General features: G+C 46.8%; 1 protein-coding gene across 1 annotated transcript in view; it reads right to left on the bottom strand.

The window, feature by feature from the left end:
* Ahrr (aryl hydrocarbon receptor repressor) overlaps positions 1-10,532 on the bottom strand; it is a 105,821-nt gene extending 95,289 nt beyond the window's left edge. Inside the window, exons 1-2 of the mRNA XM_013140927.2 lie at positions 10,451-10,532; positions 1,811-1,883 (exon numbers count right to left, since the gene is read on the bottom strand). Coding sequence (XP_012996381.2) covers positions 1,811-1,872 — 62 coding nt within the window. The 5' untranslated portion in view covers positions 1,873-1,883; positions 10,451-10,532. The remainder of the gene's footprint in view (positions 1-1,810; positions 1,884-10,450) is intronic.
* Between the last annotated feature and the right edge of the window lie 5,345 nt (positions 10,533-15,877).

Raw genomic sequence — 15,877 nt, 5'->3', positions numbered from 1 at the left:
GAAAGCCCTTGCCCCTGGATTTAAACTTTCCAAATCACAGGCATGCCATGTTATACAGTCTTACCCAACATGCCAACTTAACTACATCAGTTACATCAAAAGGCTGTAATCCTGAAAGCCTTCAAGCAAACGAGCTGTGTCAAGTGGACGTAACATACATATCCCATTTTTCCAGATTTCAATACATGCATATTAGTATACTCTCATCTTACACAGGCCACCCGCCATACTGGAGAGACTGCATGGCAGCAACATCATCTCTCAGTGTTTGCAAAAATGGGAATCCTTAAGAAACTAAAATCAGACAATGGTCCTGCCTACATAAGCAAATTTCAGAAATTTTTACAACTGTGGAACATTATTTATTCTATTGGAATTCCTTACAATCTACAAGGACAAGCAATTGTTGAGTATACATATTTGATGTTAAAATGGCAACTACAAAATCAAAAAGGGGGAATAAGTCATAATAAGCCACAATCTTATCTTGATCTTGCATCATTTACATTTAACTTTCTGAATCCTGTTGGTAATCTAATTGGCACCCTGGCAGAAATCCATTGGTAAAAAGTACAAGAGCATGGGAAAAAGGAAAATGTACAAGTGTAAAGGGGGTTCTGAAAAATGCAGAAATAGGAGGACCAGTTATCCTGTTTGCATGGGATGGGGGTTTGTTTGGGTCATTGCAGGAAATGGACAGTGTGGGGGCCTTCTAGGAGCATGTGACCATAGAGGAGGCTTCCCCCATAACAATCCCCTGATGGAACTCGACTATTCTCTTTACCAGTGAGAGCATTCTCCCAGATAATTGAGGAAAACTACCCCAGAGGCATAAAGTCTTGTCCATCATCAACACTGCCCAGAATGCCGGATATCTCCTCACTGCTATGATTAATATCATAGAATGTAAGGATTGATGGGATTATTTGCCTTATTGTTTTGCTCATAGTCTAAAGACTACCTGGGAGAGGAACCCAACAACACAGGAAACAAGTACAACTCCACTTTGCTTCTGCTGCTGTTATTACAAATGAAAAAGAGGGAGATACAGTAAATCAGATACTGAGGATCAAGGTCTAATTGTCTTTCTCTGCAAGCACAAAGGAGAAAAACAGCAAGCTGTGTTCCTTTGGCAACAGGCAGGAATGCTGGCATGTTGCAGGTTCCAGGGAAGTCAACACAGCTGAGATCTGGTTATTTACCTGGGCATATACTATAGATATCAGGAGGCAGATGAATCTTCGGCTACCCTAGTTGCTTGCCTCTATATTTAAGTACACAAAAGTAGGTGGGCAAAATTCTCAGGGCTCTAATTAGCAAAGATCCCCTTGACTCCCACATTCCAGATTAATTCTGTGTCTTTTTGTCTTTCATACTTGTTCAACCCTGGGTGGGGATAAACTTGTAGGCTGGCTTCTACAGCCATGAGCCAGATAAACCTCTCCTCCTTTAAATTCTATCTGTTGAATATTTTGCTTGGCAATGGAATGCTAACTGATCTAATTCATATAGAAGATTTTGTTCAAACAATATTCTTTGAATTGTCGAGTTTACACACAGGGATAGAATTGGACACGATGATGACATGACAACAACACAGACAAAGACATGACACAATATGGACATGGCAGGGACATGGAAACATGGGGCAATGAAGACACAGCAGACACAGTGGAAACACACAGATGTAGTGGTGACACAGCAGTGACAGGGAGGCACGGAGGACATGCAGGGACATGATAATGACATGGGACCTGTGATGGGAACACTTTGGGGATACAGGGGACACACTGGGAATACGACACTTTACCGCTTCTGAATCGGCTTCCTCCTCTTCCTGCCCGCATATGTGCACTCCCCTGGTGGAATCATTTTCTTCAGCCCTAAAAAGAGCCCATTGAGGTGGTCACACAATCAGACCCTACATGATACCCACAGGGCCCACCATGAGGTATTAAAGCCACCACTGGCAGGAAGGACAGCCAGGCCCACTCCATCCAGGTGTCCAATGGTGCCCTGACCTCACACAGGTGGCCATCAGGCCAGGTAACCACAGTGGGGACTGAGGTACTGTTTGAGACCCACACACACCTTCCCACACTCAGAGCAGAACCATCATGTAGGTGTCAGGAACCCAGAAATAGGGCTGAAGCGCAACTGACAGGTGCTCCTGGGGCTGAGGTGTTGGAGAAACTACAGCTTTGTGCTTTGCCTGGGCCTCCTTCTCCCCATCCTTTCCCAGCCTCAGGCTCACAGTCAAGGTATCTAATCCTTGCGTGACATCCTTGCCCAGCTCTACCTGCTGGGCTCCAACTTTTATCACTAACTTAGGCTACCAGGGCCTAGCTGATCATGCCCAACACTGACAGACATAAGCACATGGCATAGGCAGAGGTCCTAAAGCATCCAAGGACCTGAGCGGTCTGCCTGGCACCACTGAGATCTCCTCCTCCTGTCAAAGACCCTTGACCTTTCCAAGCATGAAGACATCTGGGCTTTCATTGTCCCCTTGGACCTCTGTGACCCTGGAAGATGCAAAAGAGCCCTTGCCTGACCTCGTGGCATGTGGAGTCTGCAAGAGGAGGCCAATTCACACAGTCTCCACCCAGGAATGCTGCTGTGACAGAGCAAACGTATGTATGACAGACCTGCCTTGAATATAAAGATATAGGCAGGCAAAGTAAATGCACAGAAAGACCCACTATACAGACTCTGGTCAAATGGCTGCAGCAGCCATAAGTTTCAGTCAGAGACTTCAGAATAGGATATCACCAGAGGCAGAGGTATTGTGAAAGGAAATAGCCCATTATCCAAAGAGACACAGTCATCCTGAATGTGCACATGCCCAGCAACAGAATTTCAAAATACCCAAAGCAAAAAGTAATCAAACTGTGAGTATGATTCATTGGTGACAGCTATGTACCTCTCAGTGATCAACAGAAAAAGCCACAGGACCTCAGCAGGGACACAGGATGCTCAAGATTACTAGCCTGATCACCCAGGTCGCTGTCTGCATGTGGACATTCACCAAGACTCATCATATCTGGGACTTCAGCGATCACTAAGAAATCTTTAAAAATAGAAATTGTACAAAGTATTCTTCTGAAATAATGGAATTAAACTAAAAAGATATCTGGAAAATTCCTAAATATTTGGAAAGCAACACATTTCTAAATAACCAGGTATCAAAAAGAAAGTATCAAAAAATTTTTAAAATGTTTCCACTGAAAGAAAATGAAAATACAATCACATAAAGCTTTTCAGGATGCAGCTAGGCAGTACTCTGATTAAATGCCTAACCAAAAAATAAAAGGTGTCAAATAATATAAACTGCCACCTTAAGTAACTAAAAAAGAAAATAAACTCAAATCAAGAAAAGGATGGAAATAAGAGAATTCTTTTGTCTTTTTTGGGACAGTCTTACTCTACAGTTCAGTCTGACCTTAAACTCACTTTGTAGCCCAGGTTGGCCTTAAATTCACAGTGATCCTCCTGTCTCAGCCTCCTGAGTGCTGGGATCACAGGCGGTTACCTCCACACCTGGATGTAACATTTTAAACATAAAGAAAAATCAATAAAACCAAGAGTTGAAAAAAACCAATAAACTCTAGCCAGACTGGTGATGAAATAGAAAGGATACAAATTGCAGGCATCAGGAATGACCAAGGACGTACTATGCGATCCTACGGGCAGTAAAGTGAGTATCAGCAGATCCTGCACCACCTGAGCTGTGTCCCTCAGTCACATGGGAAGCCTCAAGGCTCCAGGTACCTGAATGGGAGGCAGGGCGCGTGAGGAGTCACGAAGAGCTGAATGAAGTCACAGGAGAGGGTTCCAGTCCACAGCCTTGGGAAGACTTGATGAAAAAAGGCCATCTGCCGCCACAGAGACAGCCTCCTCCTCCAGAAACAACAGACCAGCACCTTGGTCTCCACCTTCAGCCCTGCATAATCCTGTGATATTTTACTTCGGTAACCCAGGCAGACTCAAATATTCTATGCATGAATTCAACAGTTCAAATGAAATAGAGAAATTCTGCAAAAGCACCAACCACCAAAACTCACCCAAAGAAATTAGAGAACCTGGAGAGTCCTATTTCCAGAAGAAAACCCCCAGGCCTCATTCGTCACTGTGTGTAGACTACCAGTTTAAAGAAGTAAAGCCAAGTCTGCCATTTCTGGAAGAAAACCAAGCCAAACTTCTTTAGATTGTATTTTACTTTTTATTGCTGCCTGTTTGCAGTACAGTGTTTACATTCCTGTGTGGACTGGTCCATGTACATAACACATCTTCATTCTGCTTTCCTCTCCTTTTCTTCCCCTTACATTCCCTTCCCTCCATGTTTGAGCCCTGTAGAATCTGAGAAAGATCTTGCCTCCTACTTCCTATTATCTATCTTTTATGTTGTTCTTTATTTATATATGTTTGAGTATCTCACATAAGAGAAAGCATGCCATATTAAGCTTGTGTGCCTGATTTATTTCACTTATCATTATTGTCTCAAAGAGCATCTATTTTCCTGAAAATGGCTTAAGCTTATCTTTCTCTATGGCAGAGCTCTACTCCATTGTGTGTAAATACCACACTTTCTGTATCAATTCATTTGTTGATGGATGGACATATGGCCAGCTCTAAGATTTAGCTGTTATGAATTCTGTGCTGTAAACATGGGCATGCATGTATTATGTGGTATGCTGTCTTTATGATACCTAGATGGTGAAAAGCTAGGTCAAATAAAATTTCTAGGTTTAGTTTTTTTTTTTTAAGACTAGTCAAGTGCAGTAGTGAGAAGGGGGAAAGAGTAGAACAAGGAGTTGAATCTGTACTGACTGTGAACAATCAATTGAGATAACGCACCATCTTCAGACCAGCCGAAGGTTTAGTTTTTTGAGGACTCTCTACAGTGATTTCCACAGTGATTGTACTAATGTACCTTCCCATCATGCAGAAGTTTTTCCATGCAGCCTCTCCGGCATTTGCTATTATTTGATTTCTCGATGACAGCCTTTCTTTCTGAGGTAAAATGAAATCTTGGTGTTGTTTTAATTTGCATTTCTTAAATAGCCATAGATGTTGAGCATTTCTTCATGTATTTATTGGCCATTTGTCCTTTTTCTTCTGTGAAGTGTCTATTCATTTTGCTTGCCCATTTTTTGATTGGATTTTTTATTTTGGAGGAGTTCTTTTTTTTAGTTGTTTATGTAATCTATTTCTCTGTTTGAGAAATAGCTGACAAAATTTTTTCTATACTGCAGGTTGCCTTTTCATTCTATTGGTAGTTACTTTTGTTGGGTAGAAGCTTTCTGATTTGATATCATTCCATTTGTTGATTCTTGTTGTTTTTACCTGTGCAACTGGGATTCTGTTCAGAAAGTCTTTCCAAACCAAACATTTAACTCATGTGTGAGCGCAGCACTGCCCTGATAACAAAGCAAACACAGTAGTGCCTCAAGTCACGAACTGCATTCTTTCTATGATCTGCTCACAAACTGAGTTAAATGACAACAGAATGAAATTCGATAGTTAGATTCAATGCTGACTTCATGGGGATTTTTGATTCAGTTCTTGTCTAGTTCAGTTTGAAACTAGAATTGTGGAGAGAATTAAGGGGAAATAAGTGGAATAAAGAAGTTCATGGACTGAGGCACCACTGCATGTTATAAGAAATGAAGACTACAAATCAACATTCCTCATGGAACACAGACACAAAAATTCTCAATTAATAATTAACAATATACAATACAATATTTACAATGTGAATAAGACATCACAGCCCGTGAAGATTGATCCAGGTGACTCACAGTTACTTCAACACCCAAGAACTAATCACTGTAGCTCACTATACTAATAAACCAAGTAATAAAATATGTATTAAAATCTCAACATATGAAAAAGGAAACTAACGGAGGAAGGTGGGAAGGGGAAGGAAAAAAAGGGATTAAAAAAAGAAACAAGCAGTATTTTGTAATGTACTGTCTCCCCAAGATGACTGTAAACTGCATGCATTGCAAACATATACTAATAAAAATAGTTATCAGAAAAGAAAGGACCAACCCAAGGTGGCTGCTCAGTCCATGAAGGGATGGCTGTGCTCGACAGTGCGTCCAGCTACGCAGGAGTCACTGCCAGACTCCGTGTCATCCTTCCCTGTCCGCTCTGGCATGGGGCAGGGTCCTCCAGGCAGTTCTTAGCGCACAGGACACCACACTTACCAGTAGAGGGCACCAAGAGGAATGGCCTCTTCTGCTTCCCATTAGGCACTCTCGCCCAGGGTTTCCCCCGAGAGTTAACATTTTCTAACACTGTATTTTCTTAATTCCAATTTAAGAAAAGTAAAATATGAAATGCTGATTAAAGTCCATGTGTTTTAGAAATACTCTCAAAGACAGGATAAAACACAGCTGGGTATTATGGTTTGTGTCTAGATGTCCCTTCAAAGCTCATGCAGTCATGAGTGGTGGGCTTTTTAGAGGCGGCTGTATCTGTAGTTTGTGAGTGGTTTATTGTCTAGTGCTGGTATTGGTGGTGGGAGTGCTACACCTGCGCCAGATGGGGTAACCTGCGTATGCTATGAGAGAGGGAAAGAGCTTGGCTTCCTCTCTGTGCTCTTGATGCTTCTGCTGTCTTCCACCACCAGGATGTGGTGTACACAGCTCTAATCCCAGTACTCTGGGAGGCTGAGGAAGGACAACTGCAAATTCAAGCTCAGTATGAGCAATTTAGGGACTTAGCAAGTGTGGGGTGCAAATGATGTAGGTCAGCCGGTATCAACAATTAACAATCTGTGCTACGTGATGAATGAATTGGTCTCATTACACAGTTCTCTGCACTCCTGTAAGATTTGAAGTTTTCTTTAATAAAAAGGTGATTAAAATCATTAAAAAGAAAGAAAACATGGCATAAGAATAGTTATACTATGGTCAGTTGATTTTCAACCAGAGGTCCACAGCCATTCAGCAGTCTTTCAACAAACAGTGCTGATACAACTGCATGTGCACAGAGAATGAAGCTAGATCCCTACCTCCTGCCATATCACAAAATAACAGCCAGGCATACTCATTTATGCCTGTAATCTCAGTACCAGGGAAGCTGAGGCAAGAGGGTCACATGAGTTTAAGGCTAGCCAGAATTATATAGTGAGACCCTGTTCAAAAAACAAACAAAAATAACTCAACTCAATATTGATGAAAGACTTGTACATAAGAGCTAAAACTATAGCCCTCTCAAAGACAGGATAAATCTTCAGGGTCTTAGATTTGACACTGGTCTTAAATCTGACACCAAAGCACAAGTAACAAAAGAAAAATGTGGATAAATAAACTTCATCAAAATTAGAGTCTTCTCCAACGGACATCATTAAGAAAAGACAACCTATAGGATAGAACTAGGGTCTAATATCCACAATATACAGAGAACTACAAGTTTTCTTGTAGAGAGACAAATAACCAAGCTAAACAAAAAAACAGAGAGACAAATAACCCAGCTAAAACCTGGGCAGAGCTCTTGGGTGGACATTTTCCCAAAGCCCATGGTGAAGGCTAAGCGTGCAGTCATGAGGAAGCACAGGTATGAGCCGCAGACACACAATCCTCACACTTAAACGCCAGGATAGCTACCATTTGAAAAAGGCAATTAACAATGTCAGTTTGGATGCTGGAAAAGTGGAAGCCCTGAGCTTTTCTGGTGAGAATGTAAAATAATACAGCAACATGGAAAAATTTGATGATTCCTCATAAACTGAACTTAGATTACCACATAAACCAGGGATTCACCTAGTTACAAACACAAAAGCACGAAAGTCTTCCTCACAAATACTCATCATTTACAATAGTAAAAAATGTAAAACAACCCAAGAGTCCATAATGAATAAACAAAATACGGTCATCACACAATGGAATATTCCTGAGCCATAAAAAGGAAAGGGGCATTCACTGACACATGCCACAACACAGGACAGTCTTGGAAACCTTACTCCCCATGAAAGAAGCTAGACCCAAAAGGTCACATATGGCTCCCACTTTCAAAACATCCAGAATTCATAGTGACAGACAGGTCACTGGTTGCCATGGAGTGATAGGCAGTGCTGCTGATCACTGATGGAGAAGGTCTGGAACTAGAGGTGCTCACTGCACATCTTTGAAAATGTCTGTTCACTTTTAAATAATTAATTTTACATGGATTTTTACCTCAGTGAAAAGACACATAACACACATTTACATATAAATGTAAATGCAACTTCTGCAGTATTGGAAGATTGGGAAAGGCAAGAGGTAAACTGCTGCCTGGTGCAGGTTCTTTGGAGAAGAGACTGAGAAAGGCTGGGCAGAGCTGGTGGGGTCGAAAAAGGTGAAGTTGAAGGGGATGGTGCCCAGAAGAGGGAGTCAGGAGTGAGGGATGGAGTGACCTTGGGGTGGGTGAGTGTGGATGACACTCGCAGGGGCCTCACCCTATCCCAGCCTACATCCGGTCAGTGTACATCTCAGGGAAACCAGGTTGACCGTGTGGCGGCTGGAGGCCAGCACACAAGGCCACCCCATGGGGACCACAAGGCCTTCTGTCTTAGACAGGAAGCACCTGAGCCGCACCCAGGCCTGGCCTGGCTTGTGGACAGGCCAGTGATGCTCCCAGCATGGAGAGGGGCTGGCACAGCACAGCCACAACGCCTCTCTTCAGGCCAGAGAAGATGACCTGGATGAAGCTGACCCACACAGCCCAGAGGACTCTAGCCAGGTTCAGCCAGGGGTGGTCCTTAGGGCATAGACAAGAAGACGAAGGGACAGGCACTGACAGTTCTACTCTCCTACATTCCAGGTCCTCCTCTGATATCCTCCTCAGCCTCACACACAGCCACTCACTAGCAATCACTGAGCCTTCAATGACAGGCCATGACCTCATCTGCTGTGTGGGGAACACCTTTTACCTTGTTTCTGCACAAAGTACCAGAGCCAATGGACACTGAGCTCTTCTCGTGCTGAGTGGGTGAGGAAGGACCCACTGCCCCTTCATAGCTATGGTCCCCTGGTTCTAGTCTGGGTCCTGAGCAAGAAGATGAACCTGCAGCAGAGGTCTACTTGGCCACACAGGCCAGAATCCTACAGACTCCCCTCCAAGGTGGAAGACAGGATGCTTGCAGACCCTTCCCTGCCTCAGAGGCCGTGGGGACACTTCAAACATGTGGGCCCTTCCCACAAGCTCTCTGTGGCATAAGCCAGGGCTCCTCTGGCAGCCAGAAGCTGAACTGTGGCATGGTGCCAATCCCAGAATGCCCCCAGGGTAAGGCCTGAACAACTCAGGGGCCTCCCTGTATCTGGCTTGCCCAAAGGTAAGCTGACCGCATGGCTGCAGGAAATCTGAATTTTTAAAAGGCAAAGGCAATACTTGTTCATTTTAGAAGATCCAGTGGAAAACAGAAGAACCATTCTCCAGGCAGCAGATTGCCCCCACTCCATCTGCTCTTTACTCCTGAATTTCCAGTGATCCAGCACCACGAGTTCTCACTTGGCAAATGATGCAAATGACACCCAGCACCTAAGATGTGGACAAGCTGGTGTCTTCAATGTTCACATCTACGAGAAGGTGGCATGGCCACCTGGTTGCCCACTTGCCCATGGACTAGACAGCACATCACCACAGGGACCTTGCCAAGGCATTAACCACCCCAAGTCTGCCTGGGGTCAGACTCATAAGCCTCTGCTAGGCTCAGGCTAAGCACAATGTCCTCAGGGTGGGCAAGGGTAGAAGTGGACCAGAGTCTTCACCTGGAGTCTCCTTCTGAGAGTCACCAGCCAAACCTGGAGAGGACGCTCATTACACAAGAGGAAACCTCATGCCCAGAGCCCTGTCCCACCCCATGATGGCGCTCAGAGTGGCTACAGCTGGACAGGCCCGCTGGACCCAGACTGTAGAACCAACCCGGAAACAGGCCTTTGAGGAGGGACGCAGAAGCTGAATTGGGTTGGGAGAGAAGCGTCCTCAGGGGCCAGTCACAGCTATGGCCGCTCCCCAACGTGGACACAAGGCAGGGTCCAGGCCCTGGTCTGCACCATTCACTCCGGGGTCCCGCCAAAGTGCCCACGACCTGGGTGTCTCGCTACATAAGACTTTAGGGGGACATGGTTCTGGTGCCACTGACTGGCCAAACTCCTGGAGCTGTGGACTCCCTCGAGGTGTGACCCCACAGAGGGCGCTTTCCCACCCCTGCGCTGCCCAAGGCTCCAAAGGGAGCTGGGCCAAGAGCGGAGGGCACGAAGACCCCATCGGCAACTGGGCAGAACAGGGGAATGTGCACTGTGAGACTGGGAAACCGAAGACCCTGAACAGTGAGAGTGGACCGACTTCCCCGAAGGTGCTGGGTTAGGTGAGGAGCTCCCGCCTGCCCCCAGGGAGCCCGCCCCGTCCAGCGGGGAGCCGGTGTCGGACTGGGCACCGCGCAGAGCCCGACCGCACTTACCCGAGGCCGGCGTTACGGAGGCCGAGCACCCGCGGAGAAGCCGCTCACGGAGAGCGGCGGCCGCCGGCTGTCTGCCGCATCCCGGGACGGGGCGGGGCGGAGGAGGCGCCACCCGGCCTGCGCCACGCCCCGAGGACGGCAGCGGCAGGGGGCGCGCGCGATCAGTCCCGCCTGCGGTCTCGGCGCTCGGATGGGGTCCCCAGTGTCCACCGTGGGAGCCCCGGAGCTCCTTTGTCCCCTGCGCCACGGGCCCGCCAGCGACAAGCCAGCACCAGCCCGGGTCCCTCGCACCCTAAGCCACACAATGCACTCAAGAGTGGGGAGCGCAGGGAAACACGGGTTCCGTTCGCTTGCTCCGTGAAGGCGTTTTGGGAATCATTTGGACTGATATTTTTGCAGAATCTGGCTGTGAACTTCTCAGAAACCCGACATGCAGCACGCCCTAATGTGGTCTTGTGCGACGTCTCCACGGTCTGCATCTCCATCTCTTCATCGGAGCCCCTCCAAGCTCCTATGGCGCAGTAGAGATCTGGGCACCTAGACCCAGATCCTTCCTCTGGTTGGGGCCTCGCCCAGGCCTCCCTCTTTCTAACCCACCGGTCTTCCAACCCTCGAGCCCTCCCTCTTTTGCCTTGGTGGCCACCCTGATTTTGATACTCCATTACCTTGGGGAGGCTCTGGCACAGGGCACTCTCTAATGTCCCTGCCCAGGTCTGAAGGCCCTAAAGGTACCGAGCCCGCGCCTTCTCCCTCTCCCAGCCCAGGTGTAACCCCTGACAGTCAGTCCCTAGCATCCGGATGTCTACACAGCCCCTGCAGACCCCACCAGGCTCAGAGCAAGATCCTGTTTCCCAACCGCCCACTCCCCTAGACGCTCCCTGAAGAAACTCAAGGACTTGGTACTTGCTGCCTGCTCAAGAATGCGCCCTTCCTCTGTGCTCATCTGCTGATCTGTTCCCAAAGGCCAAGTGGCCCTTTTGTTGGCCCTACAGGTGAAGATAGAGGCCAGTCCGTCCCCTCCAGTTTGAACTGGTTCATGTTAGTGTTTGACAGGAGACAACGTGCAGCTGTAGTACTGTATTTTTGAAATCTATAGTTGTATCTTGTTCCAATCTTTGTGAAGCAAACTATGTAGAGAAAAAATTGTTTAGATATTCCTGAAGTTACCGGTAAAATTTAATTTCTTCTTCACTTTCAAAATGTCAGTGATTCCTGTAAATTTTTGAAAGGAGCACATGGTACTCCTGTGACCTGCTGGGGTGGGATGTGGAGGTGGTGGCCCTGGGGAGCTGCAGGGAGCTCAGGCCACAGATATGTACTCACGCACCTGGGTCATGCACAGAGAACTTGCAGACACTTCTAGAATCACCAATGCTTTTTGGAAGGGGCACCCTGCTTCTTTATGGGCATTCATTCCATAATTGGGTTATTTTCTGCCCCCAGGGTGCCCCAGAGTTCAGAGAAGGGGCTGGGCATTTTGTCTGGCAGCTCCCAGCATTCAGCGGCCGAGATGCTGTCCCCCCTGCCCTGCCCTACCCTAGCAACAGGGATCTCCTCCCAGCAGGTGTGCTCCAGGGGCAGCTGCGCACCCTCAGCCCACATTTTTCTGTGGGAGGTTCTAGGGCTTACAGGCAAGGTGGCAGCCAGGCAAGAAAGCAGGCACAGTTAGAGGCCATGCAGCCAAACATGCCTGGGAGTGCAGCTGGCAGGGCTACAATAACATTAAACCTACTCTGTGAGGGGATGAGGCAGGAAGTGGACCAATAACCCCCCTGACCCTAACCCTAACCCTGACCCTAACCCTAACCCTAACCATCAATGTCCTCACCCAAGACACCACAGGATCGAAAGGAAGAGGTGAGATGCCCCCAGGAAGGATAGAGTCCATGCAGTAAGCTCCAAGGGCTCTCACACCCTCAAGAAACTTCCTAAATACATGAACACAGCAGGAGAATCTCTGAAAAGTCCAATAGCTGGGCCTGGGTGAAAGGCAGTGCTTTCCTGAGGCTGATTTCCCCTGTAGGAACTGGCAACAACCACTGACCCGATCCTGGTCTCCTGTGATGTCCACTGGCTTCAGAGGCCCTCGGGTCTCCTCTAACCTGGAGCTATTTTTTTGCAAATGTGACGTAGTGTGGCCATCACCTGTGCACTGCTCTGGGCACTCTGCAGACCTCCAAACTGCCCTTCGTTCCAGGAAACCTTTCCCCTTTCAGTTATGCCTACTAACTTCGCTTTTTAACATTTTCCTCTCCAGACATTCTTTTATTCTCATCTTCTCATTCTGTGACTCACAGAATCCAGCCATTTTTGTTACTGGATGCAGCATCTTTGTATCTCTCTCAATATGCCAGTTATAGTTTTCAGATGTCCTCCTGGCCTCTAAACTGTCTCTTCTACAAGCATAAGGTGCTTGTTGCTATGTGGCTTATCGGTGAGTGGGCTGTCCCCTGCTTTTATGTGGCATCTGTGGGGCTTCCAGGGTAGCTACTATCTAGGGAGGATTCCTCTGGCTCCCTCCTGGATAGGTAGGGACTGACCTTGCAGGACACAAAAGTTGCCCTCTTTACCACCTGATTCTGAGGCTACTAGGCTTCCCAGGACCTCTGCCTTCTGAATCAGAGGCAGGTTCTCAGAGATTGAATTTGTTTCTCTGTGCTATTGGAAGGTGACTTCAGAAGACATGCCATCTTAAAACCTCCTTAAAAATTCACTCCTTGGGAGCAAGTTTGAACTTAGAGCAGTTCTGTCACCCAGATTAATCCTGGGTAAAACCTGGTAGACAGAGAACAGCTTGGAAATACCTTTCCTGTCCAAGGGAAGGTCTAAGTCCCAGTTTAACCACTACTTGTCGTGAGACCTCACAATTCACCTACTTGTCAGTAAAGCAGGCAAATCTACACAAACAGAACATAATAGTGGACAGAAATATTTAACGTTAGTGTCCAAGTTTTCAACGAGGCTGACAAAGTTAATCAATGTGAAAGACCAATCTTTTCAAATGTTGCAAAGATAGCTGGATATCCATTTGGGAAAGAATAAAGTTGAGCCTTCATTTCATATAAAAATTAAAAACTGGGTCAAGGATAAAAATACCAATAAACAAACAAACAAGAGTTAAAACTATAAAACTCGTAGAAGGAAAACAGGGAAACATGACATTAGATTCTTGGATGTAATGTGAAAAGCAGATAAAAAGAAAAAATACATAAAACTGACTGTAAAATTTGGAACTTTTGTGTATCAAAAGACACAATCCATAGCAATTCATAAAGTGGGCATGGTGGCACACACCTGTCATCCCGGCATTCTGCAACGCTGAGGCAGAAGTGCAAATTTAAGCCCAGCCTTACAACTTCATCACAGTGAGGCCCCTTCTCAAAAAAAAAAAAAAAAATGTACACACACATGTATCAGTGTAATCAATAGCCTCAGGTTTAATCTTCAGCACAAGGGAGGTGGGGGACTCACAGAAAGCAAGAAAATACTGTACTGGGATTAATAACCAGAATGCACAGAGATCCTTCAACTCAAAATCAAAGACTAACAAGCCTATTTAAAAATGGGTGAAGAGCTTGAACAGAGTATCTCCAAAGATACATAAAATAAATGGTCAGTTAACACGTGAAAAAAATAAAGTCACCAATAATTAAAGCTATGCAAATAAAAAACAATGATATCACCATGCACCTAGCAGAATGGTTACTGATATAGGGAGGAGAGGAAAAAAGTCTAATGTTTAGAAGGGTATAGACATTAGAACTCTTGTACACTGTACATTGTAAAATGTACAATGCTGTGGAAGACAGTTCAGCATTTCCATTTCTACATTAAAAGGTACCAACCTCCAGGCACACCTGCCATGTAGCAAAAGGCTGGGCAACTCCAAGAACCTGATTGAGGAGCGACAATCCTCAAGCGGCCTGGCCTCCATAAAGCTGCATCCTCCTTGACTGTGTGGCCACATTATTGCCCACCTACAGGTCTCTATTCACTCCATCCTAACAATGAACCAAGAGCCACAAGGGAGGAAAGCATCTCTACAACTTCCAACAGCCCTCCACCTTCTCCTGGCTCCTGAGCAGCTGGCGTGTCCACACTGCCCTCATGTGGTTGAGGCTGTGGCCAAGCCATCAGGAAAGGCACAAGTGACCACCTGTGCCTGAAGATGATTTGTGCTGTGCAGCTTACTTCCTTCAGGTGGGCATCTCAGGTTGGGCCCTTCACTCCTGGCAAGTCACCTGCCTTTACAGGCCCTCAAAACAGTGGTGATGTCTGTACCCCACAGATGAAGCCCCAGCCCACTCTCCACTTAGCCTCCACTAGTCAGACTTCTGAAAGCAGCTGAGCTCAGGTCCTGAGTCCAGGCTCAGGTGTTCTTCACAAGCATTGGATCCTAGTGGATCCTGTATGGCCAGGTGTGTGGTACAGGAACTAAGCTGCTCAGGTGAGGGGTATGGCATGGGATATGTGCTAGAAATGCTTCACATTCAGATGAGTGGCCTGGGTAACCTCAGGCATGTGGGACAGGTATATGATAGATGCTCCATGCTCAGGTGTGCACAGGTGCCACCCTCAGGTGTATGACACAGGTACCCTCACGCATGTGGCACAAGCATCTATAGGTGATTGAGATGCTTCACCTCTTATGTGTGGTGCAGGCACTCACAGGAATGTGGTAAAGACAAGATACAAATATTGGCACAAGTGCAGGTACTTCATTCTCAGATTATGGTATACATGCTCAGGCGTGTGGTACAGTCCACGCAGGTGCACACTTCACATAGGCACAGGCACAGCTGAAGGCAGGAAAATGAGACTGTTCACCAGGCCTGAGGCTGGAGGAGGAAGAGCACGTCCACAGGCTCCAGAGCCTAGGGGTGGGTGGGTCCCGGGAGGGAGTGAAGTGACAAGGGCCTTAGCTGGAAGTTCAGTCTAGGTGCTGGTGAGACCAATGGTGGCATCGCTGAGCACTGACCTCACTTAGCCAGGCTCACTGCTGTTCTGTGTCCAGAAGAGACCCAGCAGGGACACATACGGAAATCCTCAGAGCCCCCAAGCACTCACCACATGCCTCTTGGTGACACTGCAGCACAACCCAGGGACCTCAGCACCCACGCCACATGATCCCGCCAATCATAAATACCACAGAGAAGCCCTTGGGGCCATGGCCCAGCCCCAGCCAGCAGATATTCCAACATTCCCCACAGAGCCCCACTTTCTGCTCACTGGTACCTACTAGAACCCAACAGAATCTGAGCCCCACCTCCTTCACTTGTGCCTTGTTGATGTGGGCTTTTGTGTGTGGCCCTTGCCACTTGTCCCCTGGCTGTCCTACTGGTCTGGGTGGGGGCCACATCTTTGGAGGCATGTGCGTCTTAGCTGGTGAGTGTAGGAATGCCATAAAAAACTGAAGGCAGACACAAG

This window comes from Cavia porcellus, unplaced genomic scaffold (genome assembly GCF_034190915.1).
Source record: "Cavia porcellus strain 051 isolate PalLab524CR breed Dunkin Hartley unplaced genomic scaffold, mCavPor4.1 scaffold_11, whole genome shotgun sequence".
In the NCBI taxonomy this organism is placed as follows: domain Eukaryota; kingdom Metazoa; phylum Chordata; class Mammalia; order Rodentia; family Caviidae; genus Cavia; species Cavia porcellus.
The sequence above is the reverse complement of the archived record's forward strand: the minus strand, read 5'-3'. Positions and strand labels throughout refer to the sequence as shown.